Source organism: Pogoniulus pusillus, chromosome 4 (assembly GCF_015220805.1).
Source record: "Pogoniulus pusillus isolate bPogPus1 chromosome 4, bPogPus1.pri, whole genome shotgun sequence".
In the NCBI taxonomy this organism is placed as follows: domain Eukaryota; kingdom Metazoa; phylum Chordata; class Aves; order Piciformes; family Lybiidae; genus Pogoniulus; species Pogoniulus pusillus.
Window position 1 is genome coordinate 19,339,637 of NC_087267.1, and position 22,033 is coordinate 19,361,669.

General features: G+C 59.2%; 2 protein-coding genes across 4 annotated transcripts; both read left to right on the top strand.

The window, feature by feature from the left end:
* Nucleotides 1-11,683: 11,683 nt before the first annotated feature.
* Nucleotides 11,684-16,607, top strand: ARSA (arylsulfatase A). Its single transcript, XM_064142316.1, has 8 exons — nt 11,684-11,934; nt 12,215-12,455; nt 12,895-13,113; nt 13,988-14,157; nt 14,544-14,668; nt 14,830-14,957; nt 15,362-15,464; nt 15,571-16,607. The coding sequence occupies exons 1-8, from the start codon at nt 11,705-11,707 to the stop codon at nt 15,870-15,872; spliced, it is 1,518 nt and encodes a 505-aa protein (XP_063998386.1). The 5' UTR covers nt 11,684-11,704; the 3' UTR covers nt 15,873-16,607.
* Nucleotides 16,608-17,427: 820 nt separating this feature from the next.
* Nucleotides 17,428-21,827, top strand: ACR (acrosin). Of its 3 annotated transcripts, none has more exons than XM_064142317.1 (4): nt 17,428-17,907; nt 18,802-19,067; nt 20,532-20,677; nt 20,826-21,827. In XM_064142317.1, exons 1-4 carry the CDS (start codon nt 17,729-17,731, stop codon nt 21,183-21,185), a joined length of 951 nt encoding a protein of 316 aa, XP_063998387.1. In that variant the 5' UTR covers nt 17,428-17,728; the 3' UTR covers nt 21,186-21,827. The 3 variants fall into 3 exon arrangements, with proteins under 3 accessions (XP_063998387.1, XP_063998388.1, XP_063998389.1); XM_064142318.1 differs by having other exon boundaries at nt 20,856-21,827; XM_064142319.1 differs by lacking the exon at nt 17,428-17,907 and having other exon boundaries at nt 18,231-18,868.
* The last annotated feature ends 206 nt before the right edge of the window (nt 21,828-22,033 follow it).

Below are 22,033 nucleotides of genomic sequence, written 5' to 3' on the forward strand. Positions count from 1 at the left end.
CTCCAGGCCTTTCTCCTTCTTCTCCAGACCCTTTACGAGCTTTATTGCCCTTCTTTGGCCCCTCAAAGTCCAGCCTTGGCCAGGAACCTTCTTCCAGGCCAGGAGGGAGGTGGCTCACCACCTCTTTCTGTTCTTTATCTAAGACCAACAAAGCCCAGGAGAACTTCAGCCACAACACCTTTATTTGGAAGCACCTTCTCCCAAGCCCTGCAGGGTTCCTTTCTGGCAGAAATCATGACACTGACCCAAGACCAGTCAAGCACCACCACCACCTTCTCTGGGGTTGTCACTGTTGGTTTTCAGTTGCTGGGAGCTCCAGAGCTTGCCACCAGCCTTCTCCCACAGTGCCTGAACACTCAGTCCTGCTGCTGCCACCAGCCAAGTTGTTCATGGTGCAGAACATGAGCATGCCATGGTCCACCTCCTGTCCAGCCACTGCTCATGGTGCTGTCTGCATGGTGGGATGGTGGGTGGCCTCCAGCAGTGAGTGGCTATGGCTGTGGCACCGGGACACAGCCACTGCAGCTTCCTCCACCTGCCCAGTGCTCCTCAACCCGTTCCAGGAATGAAGGAGCAAGTGCAGAGAAGCCCCAGTCTGGAGGAGTTGGGGTGAGGTGGCAGCTTAGGGACCAGCCCCAAAGGAGTCATCATAGAAAGCCTTGAGGCCACGGTGGTGGAGCAGGGAGGCTCTCTTGTCCATTGTCTCCTGACGGAAGTTCTGCCTCAGCCAACCATAGACCAAGCTGTGCAGGAAGCCCTGGAGGGAGATGGTCAAAGCCTGTGAGAGAGACAGGACAGAGGTGAGTGTGGCCTTCTGCTCCAGGGCCACCTGCAAACCCCAGCGACCTCTCCAAGCTGGGGAGGAGCCCATGGGTGAACACAAGTCTGCTGGGGTCCTTCACTTGAAGAAGGATATTGATGGGCTGGAGCAGGTCCAGAGAAGGGCAATAAAGCTGGGGAAGGGTCTGGAGAAGAAGGAGAAGGGTCTGGAGAATTTGTGAGGAGCAGCTGAGGTTGTTAAGTCTGGACAGGAGAAGGCTGAGGGGAGACCTTCTGGTGCTCTGCAAGTCCTTAAAAGGAACTTGGAGCCAGGTGGGGGTTGGTCTCCTCCTCCAAGTGACAGAATGAGAGGAAATGGTCTCAAGTTGCCCCAGGTGGCCATGAGGAACAATTTCTTGCTCTTGAGGGTTGGCCAGGCCTGGCTCAGGCTGCCCAGGGCAATGGTGGAATCCCCATCCCTGGAGGGGTTTCAAAGCTGTGGAGATGTGCTGAGAGCCATGGTTTGGTGGTGCCCTGGCAGTGCTGGGTGAAGGGTTGGACTCCATGATCCTCAAGAACTTTCCCAGCCTCAGTGACTCCCTGATTCCAGTGCACAGGGTGACACAGGAGGTGACTTTCCTCTTGATGTGGCCAACTAAGGGCAAGAGCCGAGGAGCACACCACCAACCACCGTAGCAGGTGGAAGAGCCAGGCTGGGCCCAGGGCTGCCACCAGCAACTTGAGATCTGTGTCCATCCCAGGTGGCATTTGGTTGAGTGTCACCATGGGGGGCTGGCAGCACCTACAGGGGTCTCACAGCCAAACCATCTCAGGAAGTCTCCACCATGACCACCCACACTTCTGATGGGGACAAACATCTCTTCTCTTGAGCCCAGCACATGAAATATACTCACTGTAGCAACGTGGAGGACAAAGACCGAGGTGGGTTTGATGCTGGTGAAGGAGAGGAGGGTGAGGAGGAAGGCTGTGGATGGAAGACAAAAGGACACTCTTTGGTCTCCTTCTCTCTGATGATGCCTTATCTGGAGTTCTCCAAGTGGCAAATGTCCTTCCCCTTTCCTAGCCTATTTCCCATGGCATAGAAGTCTACCTAGGACTACAGTGAGGTGCCCCACACAGACCTTGAGGACCTCAGGATCTGAGTCCCCCCAGGTTTCTGAGAGGCTGAAAGCATAAAAGGGCCTCCAAAGGGATGAGATGCTGCTAAGAAGCAGGTCCATCAACTGTGATCCACCACAGCAACTGCTGCTGGAAGAACTGCTCACTATAGGGCAGGGTGGGCTGGACCTTCCTGCTCTGGGAGAAGGGTCCTGGCCAAGGCCTTGCCAACTCCAAGAAGGACATGGAGGTGCTGGAGCAGGTCCGGTGAAGAGTCTAGAGAAGGAGGAGAAGGGTCTAAAGAACTTAGGAGGAGCAGCTGAGGAACCTGGAGTTGCAGGGCCTGGAGAACAGGGGCTTGAGAGGTGCAGGACCTGTAGGACATGCCCAGCTCTGCCTTACCTGGTGCCCAGCAGAGCAAGAAAACCAACTGGAAGTAGCGGGAGACCTTGGTGACGCCGCGGATGCTCCTGCCCCCAAAGCCATCCTTCTCCAAGGTCAGCAGCGGGGCTGCGGTGTTCTGCTGGCACCAGAGCTTCACCCTGTGGTAGAGGAGCTGGGCAGCAGGAGGACATCAGCTGGGCCACCCTGGCTGCTGTGCTGTGCTCATCCTCTGCTCGCCCCATGGACTCACCGTGCAGCAGCTGAGCACCAGCAGCAGGTACAAGAAGAAGATGATCTTCCACTCCAGGCCAACGTCCTTCCTACCGGTGTACTGAGAGGTGATGGGACATTAGGGGCCATGGAGCTGCCCTGCCCCAAGGGGCTGCTTCTGCTGGGGCAGGGATGAGCCATGACAAGCTCCATCGTGTGGGAGAAGTCCTCTCCACCAGCACAGACTCAGAATCATAGAACCACAGAATGGTTTTGGCTGGGAAAGACCCTGAAGATCATCCAGTCCAACCACTCCCTGACTGCCAAGGCTGGTGCTAACCTGTGGCTCTCAGCACCACATCTCTGCAGCTCTGAACCCCCTCCAGAGAAGCCTGGGCCAGTCTTTGAGAACCTTTTCAGTGAAGAAGTTTTTTCTGATGTTCAACCTCAACATGGGGCAACTTGAGGCCATTTTCTCTCATCTTGTACCCAATTCCTTGGCAAAAAAGACCAACCCACACCTGGCTCCAGCCTCCTTTCAGGTAGCTGTAAAGAGCCAGAAGGTGTCTCCTCAGCTGCCTCCTCCCTAGGCCAAACAACCCCAGCTCCCTCAACTGCTCCTTACAAGTTCTCCACACTCCTCTCTTTCTCCAGCATTGTTGCCCTTCTGGATCTGCTACAGCTTCTCAGTCTCCTTGGAGTGAGGGCCCCAAAGCTGACCTTAGGAATCCAGTTTTTGCCTCAGCAGTGCCCAGTGCAGGGGGACAATCCCTGCCCTGCTCCTGCTGGCCACACCACTGCTGATCCAGGCCAGGCTGCTGGTGGCCTTCTTGACCACCTGGGCACATGCTGGCTCATCTCCAGCTGCTGTCACCAACCCCCCAAGGTACATCTCCATTCCTCCAGCAGCACTTGTCCATGCCCATCAGCCCTTGGGGAAGGCAGTAGTGGGATGGGCATCTAGCAGCACACACCTTGTAGCAGATGTCCTGGGTATGGTGGATGAGGAGCAGGCAGCTGGAAGGAGAGAGGATGTTGGTGACCATAGTCCCCTAATCCCCCACCTGAAAGCCTTCACCACCCAGACATGTCACTCACATGCTTCACTTGGGCTGTGGCACTGCCCCAGGCAGCCTGAGCCAATCCTCAAGGGGCAGAAATTGTTCCCAGGTGCCTTAGCTCCTCCTCACCAGTCCTGTTCTCCAGACTGGCTCTAGCTTTGTTGCCCTTCTCTGGATCTGCTCCAGCCTCTCAGTGTCCTTCATGGAGTAAGGGCTCCAAAACCAATCCCAAGATTCCAGTTTTGGCCTCAGCAGTGTCCAGTGCAGGGGGACAATCCCTGCCCTGCCTCTGCTGGCCACATCATTGCTGAGCCAGGCCAGGCTGCTGGTGGCCTTCTTGGCTACCTGGGTATATCCTGGCTCATCTCCAACCCCCTGAGAACCTTTCCACCCTTTCCAGCCACTCTGCCCCAGCCTGGAGCCTTCGTGGGGTTGTTGTGAACTAAGAGCAGGACCCGATCCTTGGCCCTGTTGAACCTCATCCCACTGGGCTCAGCCTGGACAGATCCCTCTGTTGATCCTCCAACCCTCCTGCAGATTAACATCCTGCCCAACCTGGTGTCATCTGTGAGCTGCTTGAGGGTGCCTTGATCCCCTTGGTCAAACCGTTGCTGAAGACATCAAACAGAACTGGCCCCAGCACTCCAGCCATGAAGAGCACCAGCTGTGACCAACCACCAACTTGGAATTGACTCCATCCACCACCACCACCACTACCACTCTTTCAAGCTGCTTGGCCAGGAGCAAGCCTGGTGGTGACTGGAGTTAAATCCAGTTTGGGAAAGGTGTGGGATGCTCAGCCCTGGCTTTAGGTCAGGGTGGTGGAACAGTGCTGAGGTACCTGGAGCAGTAAAGGCTGGAGGTCTCCTGGGAGCTGTTGCCCTTCCAGGGAAGGATGGGTTGGATGGGCTTTGGTGCAATGTCAGTGATGGAGGCACCACGGGTGACCACCTGGCCCAGGAATGTCAGCAGTGGCACCAGCCTGGCAGAGAGAGGTGGTGGATATGTTCATCCCATCCTGGGCAGAGCCAGGAGGCCAGGAGATGTGTCACAGCCTCACTTGGGGTAGACATGGGACGAGGACCAGCAGCTGGCACCTACCAGGCCAAGATGTAGGGCAGCCCCTGCCACATCTTCTCCAGGCAGCTGCTCCATTCCTGCATGGAAGAAACCACCAGGGACCAGAGGCTGAAGGTCTCGAAGAAGCTCAAGGCTCCAGCCCTGGTCTGCTGGGACACAGGGGAAGCCACTAATGCCCCATGGAAAGGAGATGCCTTCAGATCCCCTTGGCGCTGCCCCAGCTCCTCACAGGGCCACCAACCTGCAGAGCTGCCACGTGCCAGGCTCTCCAGCCATGGATGGTGCGGTAGGATTCATAGGCATAGACCACAACCATCAGGAAGGAGATGGAGTAGAAGGTCTGGGAGAAGAGAGGGAGAACAAACTCATGCTGGATCCCCTGCCCCAGAGGCACCTTCCTCCTTCCCTCCTCATGCTCCACACCCTCATGTCCTGCTGTCCCCCTCCTCATGCTCCACACCCTCATGTCCTGCTATCCCCCTCCTCATGCTCCACACCCTCATGTCCTGCTGTCCCCCTCCTCATCCTCCACACCCTCATGTCCTGCTGTCCCCCTCCTCATGCTCCACACTCTCATGTCCTGCTATCCCCCTCCTCATGCTCCACACTCTCATGTCCTGCTATCCCCCTCCTCATGCTCCACACCCTCATGTCCTGCTGTCCCCCTCCTCATCCTCCACACCCTCATGTCCTGCTGTCCCCCTCCTCATGCTCCACACCCTCATGTCCTGCTATCCCTCTCCTCATGCTCCACACTCTCATGTCCTGCTGTCCCCTCCTCATGCTCCACATCCTCATGTCCTGCTGTCCCCCTCCTCATGCTCCACATCCTCATGTCCTGCTATCCCTCTCCTCATGCTCCACACTCTCATGTCCTGCTGTCCCCTCCTCATGCTCCACATCCTCATGTCCTGCTGTCCCCCTCCTCATGCTCCACATCCTCATGTCCTGCTATCCCTCTCCTCATGCTCCACACCCTCATGTCCTGCTGTCCCCTCCTCATGCTCCACACCCTCATGTCCTGCTATCCCTCTCCTCATGCTCCACATCCTCATGTCCTCCTATCCCTCTCCTCATGCTCCACACCCTCATGTCCTGCTGTCCCCCTCCTCATGCTCCACACCCTCATGTCCTGCTATCCCTCTCCTCATGCTCCACATCCTCATGTCCTCCTATCCCTCTCCTCATGCTCCACACCCTCATGTCCTGCTGTCCCCCTCCTCATGCTCCACACCCTCATGTCCTGCCGTCCCACTCACACATCACACTCTAATGTCTTGCTGCCCCTCAGCAGAGCTGTGCCAGGAAGGACAAGGCAGAAGCTCTCCAAGACACAGAGCACCAAGAGCAAATGGCCTCATGATATCCTTCAGCACCACATCCCCAAAGCTTTGAAACCCCTCCAGGGATGGGGACTCCAACACTGCCTTGGACAGGCTAGGCCAGACCTGGACAACCCTCAAAGGGCAGAAATTGTTCCTCGTGGCAAACCTCAACCTCTCCTAGGACAACCTGAGGCCATTTCATTTTGTCCTGTCCCTTGTTCCTTGGGAGAAGAGACCAACCTCACCTGGCTCCAGCCTCCTTGCAGGGAGCTGCAGGGATGCAGAATGTCTCCTCTCAGTCTCCTTCGCTCCAGGCTCAACAACCCCAGCTCCCTCAGCTGCTCCTCACAGGTTCTCCAGACCCTTCCCCAGATTTTTTTCTCTTCTCTGGACATGTTCCAGCCCCTTAATGTTCTTCTTTGAGTGAAGGGCCCAAAACTGATCCCAGGAGTCCAGTTTTGGCCTCAGCAGTGCCCAGTGCATGGGGACAATCCCTGCCCTGCTCCTGCTGGCTACACCATTGCTGATCCAGGCCAGGATGCTGGTGGCTTTCTTGGCCACCTGGGCAAGAACCACCCCAGAACTTCCCCAGCCCACAGAAGGGTTTCAGCTGTTGGCAGTGGCACAGGACGAGGTGCCCATGTCCTGGTGCCACATCCTGGTGTGAGTTACAATGACCCCTTACCGTGGCCAGCATCAGCCCGTAGGGACAGGCAGCATAGGCTGGGACAAAGAGCCGAGGTGGCAGCAGCTGGATGGTGGCCATGCTCAGCAGTGTGGTGGCCACCAGGAAATCTGCCAGGGCGAGGAGGAAGAGGGGACGAAGCTGGGGAACAGGACAGAGAGTTAGCTCTGCCTGACAGTGTCACCTTGGTGGCAGCTTCTGCAGAGCTTCCATGTCCCTCCCCAGGCCATCCAGCAGAGCTGGGACCATCTCTTTCATCTCCTGTCCTGGAGCCCAATCTCCAGTTCCATTAAGTCCAGCAGCAGTGGTGCTGGTCCAGCTCTTCCTTGGGCATGGCCAAACTCCATCCCTGGGTCCCTCACCTTGATGTGGCAGCATCTCCCGTGCCAGGAGGTGGCAGCAAGGATGGATCCACTGCCCAGGAGGCTGGAAGAGATGGGGCTGGTGGTTAATGTCCTGATGGAGAAGAGATGATAGTGTCCCAGCATGGTGGCTTCTGGGTGAAACCATCCCATGGTGGACCCTCAGATCAACCCAGGCAGGAGCTGGCATGGGTTTGGGGTGGGTGGGGGATTCCTGCATTGGTGCAAGGCCAGATCCTCTTGTCCCAGATCTGGGGGCAAAAGAGGATGTGAGTAAGACCTAAAGAAGCTGCATGAAGACAGGGTAATGGCAGCTGTCTCATCCAAGCCATGGCAGAACTCACCTCAGCAGCGAGGCTGGCAGGTAGATGCACGTCAACACAAAGACCTGAAGGAGAAAGAACCAAGGAATCAGGCATGGCTTGGGTTGAAGAAACCTTTAAAGGTCACCTACTCCAACCCACTGCAGTCAGCAGTGACATCCTCGACCAAAGCAGGTTGCTCACAGCCCCAGACAACCTCACCTAGAATGGTTCTAGGGATGGGACATCTCCCACCACTCTGACCATCCTCATGATGAAGAACTTCTGTCTTCTAAATGTCCCTCTTTGAGTTCCAAACTGTCACCCCTTGTCCTGTCAGAACAGGGCCTGCTCAAAAGTCTGCCCCCAGCTTTCTAAGTCTCAAAAGGCCACCAGAATGTCTCCTTGGAGCCTTCTCTTCTCCAGGCTGAAGAAGCCAAACTCTCTTAGCCTCTCTTCACAGGAGAAAGCCATCAAGAGAAGCATGGGCTCAGGTGTTCTGCACTGGAGCCATGCCAGGAACCTCAGCCCGTGACACAGGAGGACATGGAGCCAGACCCACTCCTTGGCCATGGCTGGATGAAGCAGTGATGGGTGGCCAATGCTTGTGTGTCACCACAGAGCTGGGGCCAAAAAGTGTCTTCTCCAAGAGGTGCTGCCCAGCAAACTGGAGACATTGATGGTGATGGGCAAGGTGGAAGGAACAGTGGCTTGCTGCTGCCTGGGATGGGCTCCTTGATGGTGGCATCACGAGGAGGTTTCTGCAGCACCTGAGTTTCCCTTGCCTGAGGCTGGGGAGTGATGAGAAGCCACCACCTGCTCCAGGCTATGCTGCTGAGATCAATTCCCAGACAGTGTGGCTGGGGCTAGCGTGGAGGAACTGGTGAGACTGGCCAAACTGGACCTGTCCCAGGGCCTGCTGATTCTCACAGAGCGGAGCAGGAGCAGCCACCCCAGCAAAACCACAGAATGGGTTGGGTTGGAAGAGACCGTTCAGGTCATGGAGTCCAACCATCAGCCCAGCACTGCCAGGGCACCACCACACCATGGCCCTCAGCACCACATCTCCACAGCTCTGAAACCCCTCCAGGGATGGGGACTCCAGCACTGCCCTGGGCAGCCTGGGCCAGAACTGGACAACCCTCAAGGGGCAGAAAGTGTTTTTCATGGCCAACCTGAACCTCCCCTGGGGTAACTTGAGGCTGCTGCTTGTCACATCACTTGGGACAAGATATTGATGCCCACCTGGCTCCAGCCTCCTTTCAGGGAGCTGTGGAGAGCCAGGTCTCCCCTCACCCTCCTTTTCTCCAGGTTGGACCACCCCAGCTGCCTCAGCTGCTCCTCACAAGTTCTCCAGACCTTCTTCTCTTTTTCCAGACCCTTCCCCAGCTTCATTGCCCTTCTCTGAACCTGCTCCAGCAACTCCAAATGAGCTGCTCAAGCACTAGCAAGCCTCAACCTGCAAAGCCACGGACCAGGCAGCTGGGACCTCTTTGCTGACACCCTCATGGTGCTGTCAGCACCCCATGAAGGAAGCCCTCTTGGCCAAGGTACCCCAGCCTGACTAGGGCCTGCAGCAGCTTTCCCAGGTCTCAGAAGGCCTCCCACAGCAGAAACCTTTACCTGCTCATCTGAGAGCGCCGACAGCTGCTCCTCCTCGCTCACCATGGCTGCAGAACTGGCAGCCAAGAGCTTTCCCAGTTCTTCTCCAACAGTGGGACCAGTCTGGGTCTATCTGGTTGCACTGGAGCAGCTCCCAATGGAGTTCTCTCCACACCCTGTCTGCAGGGCAGCTGGAGGTACCTGCCCAGACAGGGCTACAGGAGCTTCCCCACCCAGCTGAACGTGTGGTGGCCTCCTTTGCATCTCCATCCTGCTCCTTGGAGAGAGAAAAGGCAGCAAAGTGCAGCTCCAGAAAACCTTCACAGCAGGGCTGGTGGCTCCAGAAGACCCCAGAAGTGCTGTCCAAGCGCCCACCACCAGCCAGCCCACAGTTCTCTCCAACACCAGGTCACCAAGAGCAAGCAGGGTCCCGCTTCAGACAGGGTTTGTTGGGTTTATTTCAGAGGTTTGGGGCTGATGAGGAGCAGAGAGCTGAGGGAAGGTGTGAGGCATGGAGGAGAAGCTGGTGCACTGAAAAGCTGTCTGGGGACACCAAGGAAGTGCCATGGGGCACTGAGAACCTGTCCAGGGGCACCATGGAGCTACTCAGGAGCCTGAGAAGCTGTCTAGGGGTACCAAGGAGATACCCAGGGGCATTGAGAAGCTGTCTAGGGGCACCAAGGAGATACCCAGGGGCATTGAGAAGCTGTCTAGGGGTACCAAGGAGATATCCAGGGGTACTAAGAAGCTGTCTAGGGGTACCAAGGAGATATCCAGGGACATTGAGAAGCTGTCTAGGGGTACCAAGGAGATATCCAGGGGCACTGAGAAGCTGTCTAGGGGTACCAAGGAGATATCCAGGGACATTGAGAAGCTGTCTAGGGGTACCAAGGAGATATCCAGGGGCACTGAGAAGCTGTCTAGGGGTACCAAGGAGATATCCAGGGGTACTGAGAAGCTGTCTAGGGGTACCAAGGAGATATCCAGGGGCATTGAGAAGCTGTCTAGGGGTACCAAGAAGATACTCAGGGGCATTGAGAAGCTGTCTAGGGGTACCAAGGAGATATCCAGGGACATTGAGAAGCTGTCTAGGGGTACCAAGGAGATATCCAGGGGCACTGAGAAGCTGTCTAGGGGTACCAAGGAGATATCCAGGGGTACTGAGAAGCTGTCTAGGGGTACCAAGGAGATATCCAGGGGCATTGAGAAGCTGTCTAGGGGTACCAAGAAGATACTCAGGGGCATTGAGAAGCTGTCTAGGGGTACCAAGGAGATATCCAGGGGCACTGAGAAGCTGTCTAGGGGTACCAAGGAGATATCCAGAGGCACTGAGAAGCTGTCTAGGGGTACCAAGGAGATACCCAGGGACATTGAGAAGCTGTCTAGGGGTACCAAGAAAATATTCAGGGGCACTGAGGAGCTGTCTAGAGGCACTGTGGAGCTACTCAGGAGCTTGAGAAACTGTCTAGGGGTACCAAGGAGATATCCAGGGGCACTGAGAAGCTGTCTAGGGGTACCAAGGAGATACCCAGGGGCACTGAGAAGCTGTCTAGAGGCACTGTGGAGCTACTCAGGAGCTTGAGAAGCTGTCTAGGGGTATCAAGGAGATATCCAGGGGTACTGAGAAGCTGTCTAGGGGTACCAAAGAGCTGTTCAAGACAGGAAGAAGCTGCCTGGGGACATTAAAGAGCTCTGCTGAGACCCCCCTGCAGTGCTGGGCCAGCTCTGGAGTTCTCAGCACAGCAGAGGCTTGGAGCTGCTGCAGCAGGGCAAGGGCAGGCCACAGCAATGCTGGGAGTGCTGCTTTCTCTGCTACGGGGCCAGGCCGATCGAGCTGGGGGTGTTCAGCCCGGAGAAAAGCCTCCAGGGAGACCTTCTGGTGGCCCTTCAGTGCTTAAAGGGGCTGAGAAGAAAGCCGGGCACAGAGTTTTGAGCAGGGCCTGCTGTGCCAGGACCAGGGGTGATGGTTTGCCACTGAAAGAGGGAGCTTCAGAGCGGAGAAGGGAGGAAACCTTTGCCCCTGAGGGTGGCGAGAGCCTGTGCCAGGCTGCCCAGCGAGGTGGGAGACATCCCCTGCCTGGAAGCCTTGCAGGTGAGGTTGGTTGGGGCTGCAGGGACCTCCTGCGGTTGAGGAGTGCCCTTGATGGCTGCAGGGGGTTGCAGCCCACGGACCCTGAAAGGTCCTTTCCCACTCGGGCCGCTGCGTGCTCCTGCGACGCCGAGAGCAGCTCCGCGGCGAACTTCGGCCGCAGCAGCGGAGGCGGTGCCAGGGACCTGCCCGGAGCGGTGCCGGGGGGCGGTGCCATGAGGGGGCGGTGCCGGGAGGGGGAGGTGCCAGGAGGGGGCGGTGCCGTCGGAAGGGGGCGGTGCCGGGAGGGGGAGGTGGTGCCGGGAGGGGGGCGGTGCCGGGAGGGGGCGGTGCCGCCGTGAGGGGGCGGTGCCGTGAGGGGCGGTGCCGTGAGGGGGCGGTGCCGTGAGGGGGCGGTGCCGCCGTGAGGGGGCGGTGCCGGGAGGGGGCGGTGCCGGGAGGGGGCGGTGCCGCCGGGAGGGGGCGGTGCCGGGAGGGGGCGGTGCCGGGAGGGGGCGGTGCCAGGAGGGGGCGGTGCCGAGGAGCGGCCCCGTTGCGCCCGGGCTGCGGCGTCGGGCCCGGCTCCCGCCATGCCTGGCGGCGGGCGGGCCTCGTGGCTGCCGGCGGGTCACATGGTCGGCGCTGCGGTCAGCTGAGCGCGGGCGCTGCGAGGCGGAGCCGCTCCGTGCCGGGTGCCGCCGGGCGCCGCCGGGCGCCGAGCGCCGAGCGTCCCTGTGCGGCCGCGCCATGGCGCCGTGGGCTCGGGGCCTGCCGTGGATCCTGGTGCTCCTGGCCTTGCGCGGAGCGGCCGCAGCTCCCCCCAGCTTCGTCCTGGTGCTGGCCGATGACTTGGGCTTCGGAGACCTGGGGTGCTACGGGCACCCTTCTTCTGACACACCCAGCCTAGACCGGATGGCTTCCCGAGGGCTGCGCTTCACCAACTTCTACAGCAGCTCCCCGGTGTGCAGCCCGTCTCGGTACGTCCCCCGCTGCTCCCTCTGCGCTGGCTGGCGGCTGCTGCAGGGCCCCAGGGCGGGAGCGAGTCAGGACTCGGCACCCAGCTGTGAAGTGGCAGTGCCGGGAGGGACGGCTGGTTATCAGCGTGCCGTGGCCCAGGGCCGCTGGCAGCCGTGCGACTGGCAAGGCAAGCTGCCAGGTGCCGAGAAATGGGGCACCTCCCTGTGGCGGCTGAGCACCTCGCCCTGCGCTGTGCCCGGTGTGATGCCCATCTCTTCTCTCTCTTAACTTTCCCCCTAGGGCAGCCCTGCTGACAGGCCGGTTCCAGATGCGCTCTGGGGTTTACCCCGGTGTGTTCTACCCCGACTCACGGGGAGGGCTGCCACTCGCTGAGGTCACCATCGCAGAGGTGCTGAAGGCTCAGGGCTATGCCACAGCCATGGTTGGCAAATGGCACCTTGGCCTGGGCGTTAATGGCTCCTTCCTGCCCATCCACCAGGGCTTTGACCACTTCTTGGGAGTGCCCTATTCCCATGACCAGGTGAGAGGCCCATCAAGCCCTGCAGGGTGTCCCGGGGTGGGGCAGGTGTCTGAGGAGTGAAGCTTCAGGCTGGGTTGGCATTTGCCTGGGCAGATGACTGGCTGCAGGCCAGGAAGGTGGGTGCTGCTGGGGAAGGCCTGTCTCTGAAGTGCTTCTGTGACAGGGCAGCTTTGCAGAAGGTGGCTGGCAGCTGTGTGTGGGGACATGCACCCTTCAGCAAGGGTGGGTCAGCTTCTGAGCTGCAGAGAAGCACCTGGAGTGCTGCCAGGAGGTGAGGACGTTGGGGCAGTTGGACAGTTCTAGGCTGGGCACAGAGCCCTGGGCTCTGGGAGTTGTTTTCAAAGGGAGCTCATTGTTACCTGGAGGTGGCTGCTGTGAGAGTTTCTGCTCTCTGTCCTGCAAGACAGCTAAAAGACAAAGTGTTCTTTGCTCTCTGCAGGGCCCCTGCCAGAACCTTACCTGCTTCCCGCCCGACGTCAAGTGCTATGGGACTTGTGATCAAGGCGTAGTGCCAGTCCCCCTGCTCTGGAACCAGAGCATCGTGCAGCAGCCAGTCTCTTTCCCTCAGCTGGTGCCACTCTACAACAAGTTCTCCTGGGACTTCATCGCTGACTGCGCCCGACGAGGCCTCCCCTTCCTGCTCTACTATGCCTCCCACGTAGGAGATGGGGCCCAAGGGTGGGCAAGGGACCTTTGTCCTGTGGGGTAAAGCAGGGAAGCATCTTGGCTCCTGCTGTGCTGAGCAGCTGGTACCTGCCGCTGGGTGAGCTGGGATTGCTGTTCTCGTCATCTTGTGGCAGTACTGTTCTGACTCTTCTCTTTGGCTGCTCCTCTCTGGAGCCTTGTCTGCCTCTTTGGGCCAGGGGTTCCTCCTGGGGCCCTCTGGGACTCCACATCATCTACTGGGGCTCAGGTCCTTTGTGCCTTGTCTGAGAGATGCATCTAAAGCCTGGGGACAAGCTCTTCTTGTGACTTGTCAGCCATCTCGTTGTCCTAGCTGGGGTACTGACTGTCCCTGGGTGGTTTGGGAAGTAGGGGCAGCTCCGGGGTCTGGAGGAGGGCCATGGAAATGATCAGGGGACGAGCAGCTCTACTGTGAAGACAGGCTGAGGGATCTGGAGTTGTTCAGCCTGGAGAAGAGAAAGCTCCAGGTAGACCTAAGAGCAGCCTGCCAGTAGCTGAAAAGAGCTACAGGAGGGCTGTGGAGGGACTGTTTGCAAAGGCCTGCAGTGGCAGGATGAGGGCAACGGTTTGAAATGAGAGCAGAGCAGATTAGATTGGGTGTTAGGAACATGTTCTTTAGCATGAGGGTGGTGGCACACTGCAGCAGGTTTCCCAGGGAGGCAGTTGAGGCTCTGCTCCTGGAGATAATCGAGGTGAGGCTCGTCAGGGCTCTGTGCAACCTGCTCTAGTGGAGGATGTCCCCACTTAGTGCAGAGGAGGTTGAACCAGATGATCTTTGGAGGTCCCTTCCAACCCATGCTATGATTCTGTGGGATGCTTGCCCAGCAGTTTCTCTGCCCCTCCTGCAGCACACCCACTACCCCCAGTTTGCCAGCCGGGAGTATGCAGGGCGGTCACGCCGTGGGCCCTTTGGCGATGCCCTCCTGGAATTTGATGCCTCGGTGGGACAGCTGCTGCAGGCACTGGAGGAGAACGGAGTTGCCAACACCACCTTTGTGTTCTTCACATCTGACAACGGGTGAGTTGGCTCAGCATGGGGGCGCTTTGTTACTGAGGCACTGGCTGACTTGGACAAAAGGGACATGGTGTGGCATCGCCTGGTGAGAGTGAGGTGGATGCTGTTCTGGAGAGGACCCAGTGCAGTGCCTGTTACTGAGACTCAGACTTGCCACTGAGGTGGGCAGAAACCTCAGAGGGTCCAGGTCAGGAGCAGGCAGCAGCCTGAATGTGCCCCAGTTGCTTCTGTGCCATTGGCCTCTGGTGCCCTGCTTGGGCATCTTGCACAGCTTGGCTGCTGCAGCTGCCTCACAGGGCTGAGGAAGACGGCAGTGCCCCTTGCTGGCACTCCCGTTGGCAGCACCAGGGAGCTGTGTCACTGGTGCTGGGTGCTCCTTCTGTCTCCAGTCCCTCCACCATGCGGATGGCGCGCGGGGGCAGCGCTGGCCTTCTGAAGTGCGGGAAGGGCACCACCTACGAAGGCGGCATGCGGGAGCCAGCAGTGGCCTACTGGCCTGGCCGCATTGCTCCAGGTGAGACTTGGCACTGCTTGTGCCTTCCTCGTGCTGATGCGAGCCGAGGCAGGGGGGCCACAGTGGCTTGGCTGCCCTGTGGGAGAGAGATGAGGGTGGCAGGGAAGGGAGTGGGCTCGGTGCTTGAACCTTTCTTTGTACCTTGCTGTGCTGGGTGACAGGAGTGACGCATGAGCTGGCAAGCACTCTGGACATCCTGCCAACACTGACTGCCCTGGCTGGAGCCACCCTTCCCAAGGTTGCCCTAGATGGCTATGACCTGAGCCCAGTGCTCTTTGGAACTGGGATGGTAAGTCCTGCGGGCTGCCTAAGCTGGCACTGAAAGCTGGGGGTGGGGTGGAGCCGGGTGCCTGGTGAGTAGAACCAGCTGGAGGTCAGGAGGGGTCCATGAGCTAGGACTGTTTTGTCCAGCCTGGGTCGTGCCATGGAGATCCTGGGCTTCCCTAGGCTGCTTTGCCAGCTGCAAGGTGCTGCCATGCCAAGCCCCTGTGGCTGCAGGGCATGGCCAGAGCTCCAGTAGCTTTGAAGAGGGCACAAAGAAGATGCAGCTGCTCCTCTGTCTCCCCACTTCTGGCCTCATTCTGGCTGTAGAATTGGGGTTCTCGTGGAGCTCCCTGGAGTCTCTACCTGGTCCTGTTGCAAGCCCAGCAGCCTCGTGGCTGCTGAGGTGAGCTCAGTTCTGCTCTCCCGCAGGGCCCCCGGCAGACGATGTTCTTCTACCCACCGTCCCCCACGCCCCTGCACGGCCCCTTTGCAGTCAGGCTGGGCAAGCACAAGGCTCACTACTTCACACAAGGTCAGTGCAGCCCACCCCCTGTCCCCCCCATACCCTCTGCATGGGCAGCTTTGCCCTCCAAGCTCCAAGAGAAGCTTGAGGGACACCTCTGGGGTCTCTTTTGCAGGTTCCTTTCACAGTGACACGACGCCAGACCAGGCTTGCCACGGGCTGACCCCCCTGACCCCTCACTTGCCCCCACTGCTCTTTGACCTGGAGTCAGACCCAGCTGAGAACTATGACCTGCTGCAGAGCACTGCAGGGCCCGAGGTGCTGCAGGTCCTGAAGGAGATCAAGCAGCAGAAAGTGCTCTTTGAGCAGCGCCTGGTGTTTGGGGAAAGCCAGATGAAGAAGGGCAGGGACCCTGCCCTGCAGCCCTGCTGTGTGCCAGGCTGCACTCCTAAACCTGCCTGCTGCCGCTGCTCCTAGCCTCTTGTGCTGCATCTCCTGCAGCTGCTGCGCACGGGAACCCTGTCCCAGAGCCACCACCACCCACCTTGTGCCCAACTAACCAACCTCCGCTTCAGAGCTGCCCTGCAGCTTGGGCTCAGTGCCACGTCTGACCAAGGGGGTGCTGGAGAGGTGAGCCACAGGCTGGAGAGGGCATCAGCTGTGCCAGGAGTGCAGGTCAGTGGAGCTCTGCGCGGGACCTCTTGTCAGACACTTGTTCAGGGAGGGACCATGGTGCATCTCCACCATCTTCAGTGCCAGAGCTGCTCTGCAGATGGCACACACATGACTGGCTCCTGCTTCTCTGCCAAGACTGCTCCCTGCCCCAGCATGGCAGTAAGGCTCCACCACAGCTGTATGAGGGCGACCAGAGGGACAAGGCTGGGACAGGACTGACAGGAGCCATGGAGGATAGAGCAGGAGCATCCTTCTCTGGCTACACAGTGCCCATCCTTGGGCACGCACCTCTGGTACCACGATGGCCCTTCTCAGAGCTGCCCAGACAACCACAGGACATTTGGACAGTGAGGCCACAGTCCTGCCAGAAGGTGCTGCGTGGCACCGGCAGCGTGGGCTGTGTGGCATCTGTGCATCGGAGAGCTTTGTGCAGGAAGATTGGCACTGCTGGGCTGCTCTGGCTGGCACAGCCCTGCCTGCCTTGGCTGCAGCCATGCTGGCCTCTCAGCACCCAAACACGTGTGCCCTGCTGCAGCAGTGATCTTCTCTGGTGTCTGTTCTGGAAAAGGCCTGGTAACAAAGGACTGCTGTGGGCAAGGAGCCAGTGAGCTTCCCAAAAAGGCTGTGATGCCACATGGGGTTGGCAGGCTGTGCTCAGAGCCACAGGGCATGCGTGCCTCATCCAGCAAGAGAGAGCTCAGGGGGGGTCTGTCAGGGGTGTCCCCAGCTTGTACCTCCCCTCCTGCCTGCAGACTCTCTGTTCCTTAGCACAAGAAGGGCTTGGAGCTGTTGGAGCAGGTCTGGGGAGGTCACAGCGATGCTGGCAGATCTGGAAGCCCTCTGCTGTGAGGCCAGGCTGAGAGAGTTGGAGAAGTTCAGCCTGCAGAAGAGAAGGCTCCAGGGAGACCTCTTGGTGGACTTTCAGGGCTTAAAATGGGCTGAGAAGAAAGCTGGGGGCAGTTTTGAGCAGGGCCTGTTGTGCCAGGACCAGAGGTGGTGGTTTGGAACTCAGGGAGCTTCTGAATGGAGAGAAGGGAGAAATGTTTGCCCCTGAGGGTGGTGAGAGCCTGTGCCAGGCTGCCCGGAGAGGTGGGAGATGTCCCATGCTTGGAAGCATTCCAGGTGGCCACTGAGTCCAACACCTGGAACCATCCACTCTGTGATGTCGGTGCCAGGGGCACCATGGCAACGTGAGCCCTGTGGGCACTCCTTTAGGGTAAGGAGCCCTCAGGTCTTGCAGCCACTGGCAGTGATGGTTTTGCTCCCTCTTCTTGTTCTGCTGGCCCTGTGCTGTGCCACACATGGCACACAGAGGAACTGTGGGTGAGTGTGACCAGGCTCTGGTGGAGAGGGGGCAGTTTGGGTCACTGATTGGGTTAGCTGAGGGATGCCCTTTTTCCTCCATGGCCATGCCACAGCTTCCCAACCCCCCTGTGGAAGCCTTAGGTGTCACACCCGGCTGCTGGCACATCTCATCTGTGAGACTGAAGCAGAACTGGGCAGATGGGCACCTGCCTGATGGGGAGCGGCCTGGCTCTGCTGTCTGTGCCACAATGTGTGGGGAGGGCAGGTGGTTGACCTTCAGCCTGCGCAGTGCCAGCCATCGAGCAGGACACTGACGAGTTTCTGCTTGCAAAAGGACCTGTGGGAGCCGGCCCATGGCTTATGGCTTGGGCATGTCACGCGTTGTGGGTGGCACCGATGCCCTGCCGGGGGCCTGGCCGTGGATCGTCAGCATCCAAGATCCAGAGAGAGCAGGCTCGGGCCATGTCTGTGGAGGGTCCCTCATCAGCTCCCAGTGGGTCCTCACAGCTGCCCACTGCTTCATCAGGGCCAGGTAAGGAGGAGCAGGGTAGGGGCTGTCCCCACAGCAGTGGCAGGTGCCCTGCCTGCAGCACCCCCTGCTGCTCCCATCCCGTTCCTTTGCCGTATGCCCAGTGCCTGGACACTGCCCTGCCCAGCTGAGGCTGTTCAGGGGAGGGCTGGGCTGCTGCCACGGCTTGCCAGCCACCTGAGGACCCTGCGAGCAGCGGGGCACCGGGACAGCTCCTGGTTGCCTGTCGGCGGCCGATCAGAAAGCCGGGGGCAGGTTGTCCTGTGGGGGGCTGCGTTCTGCATCTCCAGTGTCCTCTGTCCCGCCGTGGGAAACCCTCAGCCTGGCCTTCAGGGGGTGTAAACCACAGGGCAAGGGGCTGCAGGGCACAGGGGCTCTGCAGGCACGCACAGGGCATTGTGCCCCGCAGAGGGCAGGCTCAGGACCCTGCTCAGCCCAGGCAGGGGTATCTGTGTGGCACTGCTAAGAAGCTGAGAGCTGCTCCACTGGGGACGTTCCTCAAGTGGGCACCACCATGCTGCTTGTAGAGCAGTCTAATCTCTGCCTTGTGCCCACAGCAGCCTGGCACCACGGGTCTCAGGGTCTTCGGCAGGGAGAGGATGCAGTGGGGCAGGGCATGGGATGCAGGGGGTCTGCAGGCTGGGGGTCACGTTCAGAGTGCTACAGCCAGCAGAGAGGTGTCACAGTGGGGTGCCAGGGACTGGCTGGCTGTGGGTGCTTGCAGACCTGTCTTGCCAGCAACCTTCAGCTTGGCATTCCTTGTGTGCGAGGCAATGGCAGGGCAGCGGCACCCTCGGTGGCACCGCTTTCCTCTCTCCCTCGGCAAGCAGAGGGCAGGGAAGTTCTGGGCTGCTGCAGCCTGTGGCTCTGCTCTCTGAGCCCTGTTTCCATCTCCAGGAACATCAGCAAGTGGCGTGTGGTGGCTGGGGCCACCGACTTGTCACAGCTGGGAGACGAGGCCCAGGTGAGTGGCGTGAAGCAGCTGCTGGTGCACCGGGGCTACAGCAGTGCCACCCACAGCAGTGACATTGCCCTGCTGGAGCTGAGCCAGCCCCTCAGGTGCGGGGACTACATCCAGCCAGCCTGCCTGCCCCGTGGCTCGCTGAGGATGCCCAAGCTCACCAACTGCTATGTCAGCGGCTGGGGTGCCACCGCTGCTGAAGGTGAGCTCCCAACATGGGCAGGATGGGCAGATGTGGGCATAGACTCATGGAATGGTTTCGATGGGAAGGGGACCTTGAAGAGCATTTAGGTCCAGCCCCTTTGCCATGGGCAAGAACACCTTCCACTAGGCCAGGTTGCTCAAGGATTCATCCAGCCTGGCCCCATCCAGGGAGGGGGCATCCACAGCCTCCTTGGGCAAACCTGTTCCAGTGTCTCACCACCCTCAATGGGAAGAACTTCCTAATCTGCCACCTCAGTCTGCCCTCCTCCATCTCAAAGCCATTGCCCCTAGTCCTAGCACTGCAGGCTCTGTCTCTTCCCAGCTCTCTTGTAGCACCCTTCAGGTACTGGAAGGCCACTCTAAGTTAGTCTCCCTGGAGCCTTCTCCAGGTTGAACAGCCCCAAGTTTCTCAGCCTGTCCCCACAGGGGAGGTTCTCCGTCCCTCTGATCATCTTTGTGACCTCTTCTGGACCTGCTCCCAGGTTGGGCTTCTTGAAAGCTGAAGTTGAAGCCAGAGGTAGGCTGTGGGACACAGAGACTCCTCTAGAGAGATGGGTGACCCAAAGGCAGGCAGAGGGCAAACCCTGGCACAATGCCTGCAAGATGCAGAGGCCAATGGGATGAGATTTAACGAGGCCAAGTGCAGGGTCCTACACTCTGGCCACAACAACCCCAAGCACCACTACAGGCTGGGGACAGAGTGGCTGAGAGCAGCCAGGAAGAAGGGGACCTGGGGGTACTGGTAGATAGTAGCTGAAGATGATCCAGCAGTGTGCCCAGGTGGCCAAGAGAGCCAATGCCATCCTGGCCTGCATCAGGAACAGTGTGGCCAGTAGGACAAGGGAGGTTATTGTGCCCCTGTACTCAGCACTGGTCAGGCCACAGCTTGAATGCTCTGTCTAGTTCTGGGCTCCTCAATTCAAGAGAGATGTTGAGGTGCTGGAACGTGTCCAGAGAAGGGTGACAAAGCTGGTGAGGGGCCTGGAACACAGCCCTGTGAGGAGAGGCTGAGGGAGCTGGGGGTGTGCAGCATGGAGGAGGCTCAAGGGGGACCTCATTGCTGTCTACCACTACCTGGAGGGAGGTTGTAGCCAGGTGGGGTTGGTCTCCTCCCAGGCATCCAGCAACAGAACAAAGGGACACAGTGTCGAGTTGTGCTATCAGGGGAGATCTAGGCTGGATGTTAGGAGGAAGTTCTTCACAGAGAGAGTGATTGGCATTGGAATGGGCTGCCCAGGGAGGTGGTGGAGTCACTGTCCCTGGAGGTGTTCAAGCAAAGCCTGTCTGAGGCACTTAGTGCCATGGTCTGGTTGAATGGCCAGGGCTGTGTGCTAGGTTGGACTGGATGACCTTGGAGGTCTCTTCCAACCTGGTTGCCAAGCCCTTGGGAAGGGGCTCACCCCACCAGGGAGGGAGAGCTGGCCATGAGCTGTTGGGGATTGATTCCTTCCTGTGCTCACAGCTGGGCAGCCAAGTGATGTGCTCCAGGAGGCCAAGGTCCACCTCATCAACCTCAAGCTCTGCAACAGCAGCCGCTGGTACAATGGGGCCGTCCACAGCCACAACCTTTGTGCTGGCTACCCACAGGGTGGCATCGACACCTGCCAGGTAGGTCAAGTCCAGCAGCATGGGCAGCCCCGGCACAAGAGCTCCAGTACCTGAGCAGAGTTTCCCTATGCATGGACACAACTCTGGCAGGTGCTGGGGGAGACAGGGAGGCCACCCAACACCACCTGCACCCTCTCCTCTGCTGCAGGGTGACAGTGGGGGTCCTCTTGCATGCCAGGACAAGAACTCTGACTACTTCTGGCTGGTTGGAGTAACCAGCTGGGGCAAAGGCTGTGCCAGAGCCAGGCAGCCTGGAGTCTACACCTCCACCCAGCACTTCTACAACTGGATCTTGGTTCAGATGGGACTGTCCCCAGCAGTGAGAGCAACTCCAGCACCACAAACAACTTCCTCCTCTGCCCCTAGTCGGACACCAGGGGCCGTGCCAGCTGAGTCAAACACCCTCAAGTCCTGTCCACTTTCACAGCAGAAGCTGGTGAAATTCTTTAGTCTTGTACAGGAGCTGCTGCAGTATGTCTGGGGCAGGAAGGCTGCAGCAGCAGGATGAGCAGGATCCAAGCCGCCCTGTCCCACCGCCGTGTCCCCCTGGGACAATGCCTTGCTGACCCACAGGCCACCTCAATGCCCAAGGCCTGCTCTGTCCTGCCCACCCTCCTCCTGGGCATGCCCATGCACATGCTGATGGTGGGTTTTGGTCTTGAATGAAGTCGTCAGTTTTCACAGCTAACCTTGCTTTGGGTCAGGGCTGTGTCCTGCATGAGGCTTCTCTGCCCCACACCTGCCAGGTGAATCACAGACTGGTATGGCTTGAAAGGAACCTCTGGAGATCATTAAGTCCAGCCCCCTGCCCCGGCAAGGTGAGCTGCAGAAGGTCACAGGGAAAGGTTTGTGGGTGTTTTGAATGCCGCCGGAGATGGAGACTCCACAACCTCTCTGGGCAGCCTGGTCCGGGGTTTTGTCACCTTTTGAGAAGTTCCTCCTCGTGTTTAGATGGAGCAGGGTATGCTTAGATTAGACACCAGGAGGAAGTTCTTCAGTATGAGGGTGGTGGGACCTGGAACAGGTTGCCCAGCGATGTGGCTGAGTCGCCATCACTGAAGCCGTTCAAGATGAGATTTAATGGGTCCCTAGGCAGCCTGCTCTAGTTGGAGGTGCCCCTGCTGACTGCGGAGGGTTGGCCAGGATGACCTTGGAGCGTTTCTTCTAACCCAGTGCCGTTTGTGTGCCCTGCCCGCAGCCCGGCCTCGCTCCCTCGGTCTCGGCTGCCCTTGCCCAGGCAGTTCCCCGCCGTCACCACCAGAGGGCGCAGGCGCTCGCCGCGCTGCGGGCCCGGCAATGAGCCGCGGGGCTGCTGGCCGGGGCCGGGGCGGGCGGCAGGGGTCCGCCCGTAGGGGT

What these genes read in the sequence shown, in the direction of transcription:
- ARSA (XM_064142316.1), top strand. Translation starts at nt 11,705, where the DNA reads ATGGCGCCGTGGGCTCGGGGCCTGCCGTGGATCCTGGTGCTCCTGGCC. An exon ending in CCGGTGTGCAGCCCGTCTCG is followed by an intron (nt 11,935 to 12,214) that starts GTACGTCCCCCG and finishes CTTTCCCCCTAG; the next exon opens with GGCAGCCCTGCTGACAGGCC. An exon ending in TGCTCTACTATGCCTCCCAC is followed by an intron (nt 13,114 to 13,987) that starts GTAGGAGATGGG and finishes CCCCTCCTGCAG; the next exon opens with CACACCCACTACCCCCAGTT.
- ACR (XM_064142317.1), top strand. Translation starts at nt 17,729, where the DNA reads ATGGCTTATGGCTTGGGCATGTCACGCGTTGTGGGTGGCACCGATGCC. An exon ending in GGGTGCCACCGCTGCTGAAG is followed by an intron (nt 19,068 to 20,531) that starts GTGAGCTCCCAA and finishes CTGTGCTCACAG; the next exon opens with CTGGGCAGCCAAGTGATGTG. An exon ending in GTGGCATCGACACCTGCCAG is followed by an intron (nt 20,678 to 20,825) that starts GTAGGTCAAGTC and finishes CCTCTGCTGCAG; the next exon opens with GGTGACAGTGGGGGTCCTCT.